Raw genomic sequence first — 10,281 nt, forward strand, 5'->3', positions numbered from 1 at the left:
TTTCATAATAATGACATTTGACTTGCAAGTGGAAAAAAATGGCATTTTGTATTTATTAGGAGAACATAGAAGAAACTGTTACCTTTCAAATAAAGTGAAATAAATAAACTATATGAACTTCCTGAAAGTTAACCAAAAGCTCAAATTCTGCTGCTCACCCTAGATTTGATGCCAGCTGTCATTGCGCATGACAACTGATTTGTAGCTTTGTGGTCTGTGAGGTGACTGCTACTAGGAGGTCATTCAAATGAACTCATTCTGCAGTGTTTACAGTCTGTCTGTTAGCTTCTAATGCTAATACAGGCAACAAACTGAGCTTTTCTACTGCTGCTTTGCAAGTTAGATTTGAGTCCAGGAAATGTCTTTAAATTCAAACCTCCCCAACACAAAAAACAAGTGATAATATATAAAAATAAATTACCTCTTGTGTGCTGTTATTTTTCTTATTGTGTCAGTGTTGGTGAGTGTAGTGGACCGGTCACATTATTGTGTTATTAAATGAATGCACACATAACAATTTCTGGAAAAACAATCGAAAAGATCTTTACTTTATCTCAGTTTCAAGCAATAAAGGCCACATGTGCAGTTAATATGTAAAGGAAAATCAATCGTAACTAATATGTGGATGGAAAAAACATCTTATTTTATCATCCGAGAAGCTTCTTTAGTTCTGAACTGAAGAAGCTTCTCTGATGAGAGGTGAAACGTCTTCAAGAAACTTACAGAAGTCCAGACGCTTTTCTTTCCGAGCTCCTTAGACTACGATGACCTGGATGACTGAGAACCATCACAGACATCTTATTTTATCCTTAACAAATATAGATGAAACATGATGTCTGATCTGATCAGATTCATGTTGCTCTGTACAACTCAGACCCACGGAACAACTTGCATATTTGTGTGTTGATTCATATAAACTGTGTTTTCCTGACTATCTTGGGTCCACATACACATTGTAGCTCTTATTGTTGCTACTGGATTAGAACAAAATTTAGATCAGAGAACAATTTGTGATACAGATGAATTTCTAGAAGGTATCCGAGAGAAAACGTTGCCCACAGATTGAGTTTTACCATGTCTGGACATCCATATTGCTTCACTTTCTGGCTCTGATGGACTTGTTTTGGAGCTGAGTTACAGCCAGACTCATCATCATTTTCAAACTGTCTGATTACATACCATAGCCGGTCACCTTGTGCAGGTGACCCATGTACTGGGTTTGAGTCCGCCCCGGACCATTACCTGTGTGATCTTAGGAGGTGGGAAAGAAAAGCGACTGGACTTCTTTAAGTTTCTTGAAGATGTTTCACCTCTCATCAGAGAAGCTCCTTAGATTACCATGACCTGGATGACAGAGAACCTTCGCATTTTCTGTGCATCATTCGCCCTCCCACTTTCTCCCGACACTACTGTCTGCACTGTCCCATCCAGTGAAGGCAAAAAGCCTCATGTTCTGAAAACTCAACTTATTTCAAATCTTCTTCTTTTCTAAAATCACTGAGATTCTCTAAATGGAGTTTTTTTCACCATTTTGATCAATAAGGAGCAACATTTGCAAAGCTATGTGTTTATTGTGCCTCAGCCCGAATGTGCAGCTGGAGAGAGCAGACACATTTGGGATACTTTTGGCATTTGTTGCTCCATTAAGTTGGTGGCAAACATTTTGTGATCTAAATGTGGACAAATATTAATAGAGTAAACTTAATACCAGTTCCAACAGGTGCTGTATGGAACATATAATGCCCAAATATCATGAAAGTCCTGATTCTGGCTCATATAAGGTGAGCCTGTGACCCCTGAGTCAGCGCTGCCACTCAGGGTGGTAAAGGTGGCCGGTAACAGATATGCAGCTGCGGGCTGCATGTGAACCAGACATTCAATGTTATTTGGACCACTGCACACTCTACACAAGGTTTATCAAGACATTTTACATTCATTCACAGTCTGATGACTACTTATCATTTTTCAGTGATGCACAGAAATGACATAAAAAGCTATTAAAAAAAAGATTAAATTGAGATTAAATGCACCGAAAAACTGAGCAGAGTGAAAAAACACAGTGTGCAGAACTTGGAGCCATATGACTCTGAGGTTGCTGTTTACACTCTCACTGAATACCCCTCACCCACCAGGTATTGAAACCATTCATCACAATTCAAGAAGAGTTTTTGTGAAGAAATCAGTACATCTGTTTAAGCATTTACCCCTGGATAAATAAATGGTTCATGACTAATAATACAGTCATTCTTTGCAAATAAATTTAATGCTGCGATTTTGGTTTTTGGGCATCTATGGAGTGGTTTTAAGTTGTTTTATTTTGTATATTTACCATATTACATTTAGGAGAACCTGGAATTATTTACCAAATTATTTAGAAAACCCATAAAATAAAACTTATTAAAAAGATATTTTACTCCCAAAAATCAGCGGCTGAAAGTTAAGTATCTTACTATACCAAGAACAGATTTCTATATGTTTTCTATATGTATGTTTCTGCTTAAGAAAGTGTGATACAGAAGTGTGTGTGTGTGTAATACACAGAAAGCAAAGTTTCTTATTGTGCACTGAGGAAAGTTTCAGTTAAGGTGGATTTCCTTTCAGCAGCAGGGTCATTAACATGTGAAGGTGAGGTTAATATGCATATTTACAGGGTGAGAGAAGGGGGGGGGGGGTGTCAGCGAGAGAGGTGGAGGAAACAAAGGAAGAAAGAAAGCCTGTGAGGTTTTATATGAGCAAAGAATTGAATCTACTGAACCACAGATGGTTAAAAGTACTTTGATCTTTAATTCTTTAATGCCTCAATGTTAGCTTCCCAAAAACTGCTGAAAAATCATTATATACTAATATTTTTTCCACTTTAAATAAATTTTAAACCTTTAAAGTCAATTATTAAGTCACCTTAGTAAGTCAATACTCTCTTAGACATTAACCCCTAAACTAAAAGGCTTTTATCTATATGTTATGTTTTTATCAAGTTAAACTGGTGAATCTTTATGACCTGTCTTTATGTCCTGGGGACCATCCAAATAAAGTCAATTAAAAAAAAAAAACATTTTCAGCAACACCTGAAAACCTTCAAAAAGTTTTCATTTAGTTACTTCCTCTCATATTATTTTAGCCATAAACGTTCCTTTTGTTCAAATATATGGTGAGGTTTTATTTGAACAACTACAGCCGCTTGCTACTCTGCAGATTTCTTTTTTTAGGAGATAAATTTTATGTTTGGGGTAATTTAACCTTTCTTTTTCCAGTATTGTTTTCATTTTTTTTTAAATCACCACCAGTATAAAAATCACTGGGCTCATTTTATACCCAGTGTAGAAAAGATGAGAGATTCTGGCTCACCAAAATTTCCTTTCTTTGTGCAGCATGTGAAGTATTTTACAAAACCCATTTCCACATGAAGTAGCTTTGAGTGAATTGCTGTACTTTTCTTGACATACGTGGGTAAGAACCATCTAATTCTTCTTCTTCCATCCAAAGCTCAGCAAACAAAACCAATTACCTGATAACTAAATTAGGAAACACCTTATTTTTCTGGGCCACCAGAACAGCTTTCAGCCAGTTCCCAGTATTGTTGATTCCACCCTCACCTCCACCCAGACGTCAAACAGAGAGTGCCCGTGAGGGGGCGTGGCTTCCGGAGCCCCTCCCCCCTTGCAGAAGAATCACCTGGCGAGAAGATAAGTTTTAGAGACACAAAACTGCGAGGGGGAGACTCAGGTCGCAGGAGGATTTACTAGATTCTTCTACGGCGTTTTCACTTTTATGAAGTCTTTAAAGGGGAGTTTTTAAAATATCTTTTGGAGTTGCACCTGCTCAGGTTCTCAGCGTCTGAATTATTTTTATGTCTATGGATACTTTTCTCTGACTTCTGGAGCTACAAATGTAAACTTTTGGGAATTTTTTTCGACCTTCGGTTATTCGCGGTTTTATTGTATTTTTTCCTCCACTGTGAGTTGAAGAACGGCCAAGAAATCAAGAAGGTGGTTTGGAGTTTTTACTATTTTAATTTTTTTTTCACCACTTCGCTAAAATGAATTGGAAGGAGATGCTCAAGTAAGTCCAAATGACTCTGTGAAAATAGGTCTGAGTTTTTTTTTTTTTTTTTGTTGTTGTTGTTGTTTTTTTTTGGGGGGGGGGGGGTGTTGTTGTTGTTTTTTGTTTTTTAAAAATTACGTGTTTTAAGCCAAATGTATCTGTTTCCAGGTTTGTGCTCTGCGCCTTCACGTGTGTCCAGTCTGCTGCTGCTGTGTCTGCTTCAGGTCTGATCATCACACTCAACATACAGTCATCTGTGCTTGTTTTTCTGTTTTTGTTTTTTGTTTTTTTGTTTTTAGTTTCTAATAAGAACAAAATGTAACAATTAATTAGAAAATTCCCCAATTACAAACTGTTGGTAAATTCTGACCCCTGCAGTGCGGGAATCTGGTGGCTCTATGATGCTGTGGGGGTCATGTTGTTGCCGTGCTTTGGAGTCACTTGGCTAGTTCCGGTCTCTGGGACTCTGGGCCGAGTTCCATTTATGAGTTAGGGCCAAAAAAAAAAAAAACACTTTATTTTTTTCTTTTAAATTGGTGTAAGATATAATTGATCACCACCACAGGTCCCTTCTCCCTTAAACTGCCTAAACTGATTGCTGAGTCTAGAATAGAAAAAAATAGAGTAATATAGTAACAGGTAGCTTAACAATAATGTGTTCATAATCAGTCTCCAGAGAAGATTCCCCCCCCCCCCCCTTTCCCTGCATGTTTTTATTCGTCAAATGTAAAACAACTTATTTACTTTTTTTTGTCTGTTTTCTAATAAATGTAATGAATGAAGACAGGGGTTTTTTCAGGTAGTTAATTTTGCTCTCTTTAGTGGGACAGCTTATCTGTATTGCAAATCAATATAAAGTGATCGCCTTTTGTCCTCTGATCAAATCTTTATACTCGATGGGATCCAGAAAGCATCACTGTTACATAAGTATAGAATTGATGTAACTTGTGTGCTTTGGCCTTTGAACTCACCAGCTGTCAACCTGGTTGATTTTTGGATTTTTGGACTGATTGCATAAACCAACACCGCCACCATCAGATCACCAAATTAGAAAATTGAGAAGAATGGTGTTTCCTAATGTCAGTACACTGCAGAGACTTGGAGAATGAGTGCAAAGCTGTAGCGCTTTACTGAGACATTTATTTGACTTTTTTTCTTCCATTAATTTGTCATCAGTTCCTATATGGCCGCATGATTCAGAATATAAATTCATGTGATACAAATATGAGCTCCTGGTGATCAAAAATGTTTGGGGGGAGGGTTTTTTGTGCAGCTTGTTGAGCCATGCCTTACTAACATCACAAGTTGTACCACTTCATAAAGCAGCTCAAACTGTGTATTGTATTGTCAGTGAACTGTGGCAGTATTCGAACAGCATGTTTGAATGTTGTTATAATTGATTTTAATCGGCTGGGGTTGTAGCTGCTAGAGCACAGAACACACACACACACACACACACACACACACACACACACACACACACACACAAGGATTACACACAGTGACTTTTAATGTTTCATGTAAACAGTAGCTCTTAGAGCACAATCAGCATTAAAATATCGAACTCAAACGGAAGTGTGTATTTTACTGCCCTGTGCACTAAATCATCACTTTAACAATTTTCTGCAGCGTGAATCTGTTTTATTTGCAACAGTGTTGAGCTTTACTGTTGTGTTTTCTATAATAGCATTTTTTTAATTGGAGTAGATGACACTCACGGGGATCATTTTATACAGAAGAACTGCATGATGTGTAAAATTTCCCTTTTTATTTGAATGTGCCCAGTGCCCAAAGCGGAGAGCCCAGTTTAAAAGAGAAAGTTGATAATCACTGTCGTGGTACCCATTATCTCCGATTTTAGGTTTTGTTGAGTCAGCTAACGCAAAGAAAGCCTGGTTGTAGTGAACTTCTTTGCTGCAGAACCTTCGGGTCTGCTTGTCAGGAGGGTTGATGCTTGTTTTCACTTCAGTTTGTAACTTTATGTTGATGCTAGTGGGACTTCAGTCAGACCAATACCCCACAATCTCCTTTGATTTTATTTTTTGGGTCAGTTTCTTTGGCTCACATGTGCCTTTGCTCTGTGTGACATGTAAAATTTAAAATTTGTTGTGTTTCTCTTTTGCAGGTTGCAAAGGAGACAAATGCAGCACTCAAGGCACCTTCCCTACAATGCCCGCTCCTCCTTCCTCCTCTGTTACCTCTTCTCCTTCACTTCCAGTAACTTCATCTCTTTCCTCCTCCATTTCCTCTCCTCCTTCAAGCTCTGCTTCGTCCTCTTCTCCCTCTTTGGCAAAATCCTCACAGACCTCCCAGGACTTCCTGGGTCAGTTTACCCAGGTGAGGTCACCAAATAACGGGGACCGTAAACACCGTGACGCCAGCGCCGTCCTGCCCTTCATCGGCCTAACCAGCAGTAAGTTCACACTTCAGTAATGCACACACAGATGGAGACAGGAGGGGGAGACGAACCCCAAAAACCAATGAAGGAAAGAATTCAGCAGTTTACCTAAAACAGTTTACCTGATGCTGTTCCGTAATTTTCCCTAGGATTTCTTTTTTGTAATGCATTTAAGATATATTTCCAGTTGCTCAGAAAGTTTTGTTGTCTTATGCTGTCATATACCTTCAAATAAAACATCATATGAAAAACTGTGAAAACAAAACTGGTAATCGGCAACATCTATTCAGATTAAATAAAGTCAATTGTTTAAAATAAAAACAGTATATTCTCTCTTCTGATTTAAGTGAGAGCTTTTAAAATAAAATCAATTAAAATGAATTTTCATTGTTAGCCATTCAAATAAATACTAAAACGAACCCCTTAATTAAAAGGCGTGGTTGTGTGGGCCGTTGTTGGATCACTTCTAGTGTTTTTCTGCCATTTTCGGAGGTTTGTTCAGACTCTCTGTGTTTGCTGATGTGAAGCAGAGGATCACAGGAATGTGCTGCCAGCTGGAGACTCTGGTTTATCTCACAGATACCGATACAGTAAAAAAAGAAATGCTTGACCTGAGGTCTGAGGGCACAGCAGTGACCCCCTGAACAACAAAATAAAACACAAAATAAATCTTACTATACTAACAATAAATCTTACAAAATTTAAAATCAGGAAGTCTAAGTTCATCTGTTAAAGGAAAACTCCATGAAAGACAATCAGAAAAACAAAGACACAAGAAAATTTTATATATTAAGTATAATTAATGGTACTGGACTGAATACCTGTAATGGAGCTTACAGGTCTAGCATACAGACAGATTTACCTGGAAATAGCTGCTATATTTGGCATGTGAGAAAGTTTAACTGAAACCTTATCACGCTGTGACAAATATGAAATGCATACCTAAGGTTTGGTGTTCATATGAAAAAGGCACATCCCTAATGGCTCTGCAGACACAAGCTCCATATTCTGTATCTAATTCTTACAAAATATTAATAAGAAAATAGTATAGATCCCCAATGTGCCCAGCTCTTGTACAGTTATGTAGAGTTGCTCACTTCGACATATTTGCTGGCAGAAACTTTAAAATAATCATTCTATAAGATACTTTAGATTAAGACTATATTCACACTTATAATTGCAAGCACTTTCATTTAATCACACTTTTGTTGCTTTTTTTGTTCTTTTCTCACTTAAAATGATCAATATTTCTGAAATGCTCATGTAAGAGATGATCAGCTCTGTAAAGACCTCCAATACTAATTACAGGACTGTTAATTCTTCTGTATAGTTGCTACAGAAGTAGCAGAGAAACACAGTTTTGTTCTGAGATGGGACACATTCCTGCCTTCATACATGGAAAGCATAAAGGTGGTAAGAGCAGTAGCAGAGTGCCCTTAGATGTTAGAGATAACAGCAGACCACCAGGATATTGGTAAGATCAGAAACAGAGGAGCTGGGGTGGAGGTGGTCTGCAAAGTGACTTACAGATTCAGGAGGAATTGCATGCAGGTTAGATTTGGAATGACCTGGATGGATTTGTTGTTGGTTCCCATTTAAATATTTGTTTTTGTTGGTTTTTTTGAGGTGCTGATCAGAGTCGAAGCTGCTGTAAGAATGGAGGAACCTGCATCTTGGGCAGCTTCTGTGCCTGTCCTCCATATTTCACCGGGAGAACCTGCGAGTACGACCAAAGAATCAGGTAAACCCGAATACAAAAATATTAGATGTGTGCTCCTGTATAATGTTCTACTTACTCTAAAATGCAAAGAAATATTGACTATACTGGTTGAGCCAACTTGGTCTAAGCTAACTTAGACTTTGAGAATGTGTCTTCAATGTCTCTGTTTTATGACCAGAAATTATCATCAGTATGGTTCTTATGTCACTGGTTTAAAAAAAAAATCTTAAATATCTTAAAGAATCGAGTGCTTGGGAGTGGTTGTAACTTCTGTCATCTGTGTGCAGGACTTGTGGTTTGATTCCTCATGGCGAGTGGGTTCAGAAAGGCTGCTCCTACTGCCGCTGTGGTTATGGCATGCTGCACTGCTTCGCCAACGTCTTCCATAAAGACTGTGGTAAGATCTAAATAGAGACTTGCTGCAGTTCAGACCAGGTTTAGCTTTTTTTTTCAGAATCTAGAGGGCCCACATGTCTTGACTGTATTTGTATTTTTCCATGTCATTCATTCACTACTGTAGATGTATGATCAGGTAAGTGAGGGCTATTTTTGTTTCTGTGTGGATGAGCTGTTGATGGCCATCAGACAGTTTGAAAACTGTCGTTCACGCTTTTTCAGACTTACAACAAAAACAATTCCCTTTAAGTGTAAGTGCCGTATTCAAACTCACACCCCACCCACTCATTTACAACTCAAGGCAATGCATTCTTTCTCCTTAACTCCAGCACAAACAATGACAACGTGTAAGCACTTTTAAATATAAAGATAAAGCTGATCCAGCATTTTTTCATCCTCCCCCCTCTGTTCTGCCTCTCATCAGGCTGCATATGGGAAAGCTTGATGAAAAGATCTGCAAACCTTTTGTATGCTGAAACAAATTTCCTTGCTTTTTATTGTTGGGTTAGCAAATCTTAGACAAAATAATCACACATACAATATGTAGCTAAAGGCTATAAAGTGCTCAGTTGACTAAAAATGTCCAGTTTCACTATGTTGGAGCTTTAGTTTAACTGCTTATGTCCAAGTAACTAATTAATTAAAGCACTCATACTGAAGATGGCTATGGTGAAGCAAGCTGCTCTAGTTGAGGAATGAGTAGTTGCAGCTTTTTGAGTGATTATTTTATTTATCATGAGCTCCAGTATTTCAAAATTCTTTAGCCAACTTTCTAAATAACCTAAAGCCAACACTTTGGATAAATTGGCCTATCATTGCTAAAATGTCTGCTGAACATACAGACATCCTAAATCTTTTAATCTAAGGATTGTGCAGTTTTCCAGCTCTTTTTGCTGATAGCGCCTCATGCCTTTTCTGCAAGTATCTGGGTTTTTTTTTTTCTTCCAAAATGTTGTTGTATTAAAAGCAGAAAATATATTTGTTGGTTCTTTAGCCTGTCAGTAGTACAATCCACTCTTCATCTTTTTTTCTAACCCAAGAAATAACGAAGGAGACACCACTGTGCAGTACAAAGCCAGGTTTGGGTGCAAACTAAAGGTGACCATGCTGTGTGTAAGATGAGCCCTCTTGAGAGAAAGTGTGTTTTTTCTGTAATAAACAGGGCCTTAAAAAATAACCAACTACAGAACATAAAATAAGGCCATAAAACAGTTAGTGAAAAGGCTTTTGAGACACAGAATGATAACACATAACTTTAATTCTGCTCAAAATGACAGTTTTCCTGTTTCTGTTTTCCAGATGATTCTGATGAGGTGCGCTGGTATCGTTCATCGGCTGTCAGGATGATTCCCACTGGCTTCTTCTTCTTCTATCTGATCCTGCTTCCTTCTTTGTATTTCTTCATCTGATGCCTTGAAACACCTGGATTTATGTGAAACTATGAACTGTGTCTTAGCCTCAGCAGGATATTTTGGAAAGCTTGAAATCAGAAGTGAGTCCTTAACAGGGACAGATTTTCTGAAATCTATCATTTTGCATCCAGAAGGAAGAGACAGACTTTAAACTATAGCTGGACTGGACTGTGTCCTGATTTATGGGGACTCTTTTTGATACTGTGGTTTATAGGGATCCACAGGCCACCCTGTCCCCTAACCAGATCTATTTATACCCCCTTCTTGTGTGAGCACTAAAAGCTCAGTAGACTCAAACTTTCTCTTTCAATGTG

At 38.1% G+C, this 10,281-nt stretch overlaps 1 protein-coding gene across 1 annotated transcript; it reads left to right on the forward strand.

Annotated features, from left to right (window-relative positions):
• The first annotated feature begins 4,036 nt into the window (after window positions 1-4,036).
• tdgf1 (teratocarcinoma-derived growth factor 1) lies at window positions 4,037-9,964 on the forward strand. Its single transcript, XM_063464975.1, has 6 exons — window positions 4,037-4,059; window positions 4,210-4,265; window positions 6,167-6,454; window positions 8,066-8,180; window positions 8,447-8,556; window positions 9,855-9,964. Exons 1-6 carry the CDS (start codon window positions 4,037-4,039, stop codon window positions 9,962-9,964), a joined length of 702 nt encoding a protein of 233 aa, XP_063321045.1.
• The last annotated feature ends 317 nt before the right edge of the window (window positions 9,965-10,281 follow it).

The sequence above is a fragment of the Pelmatolapia mariae genome, linkage group LG20 (genome assembly GCF_036321145.2).
Source record: "Pelmatolapia mariae isolate MD_Pm_ZW linkage group LG20, Pm_UMD_F_2, whole genome shotgun sequence".
In the NCBI taxonomy this organism is placed as follows: Eukaryota; Metazoa; Chordata; class Actinopteri; order Cichliformes; family Cichlidae; genus Pelmatolapia; species Pelmatolapia mariae.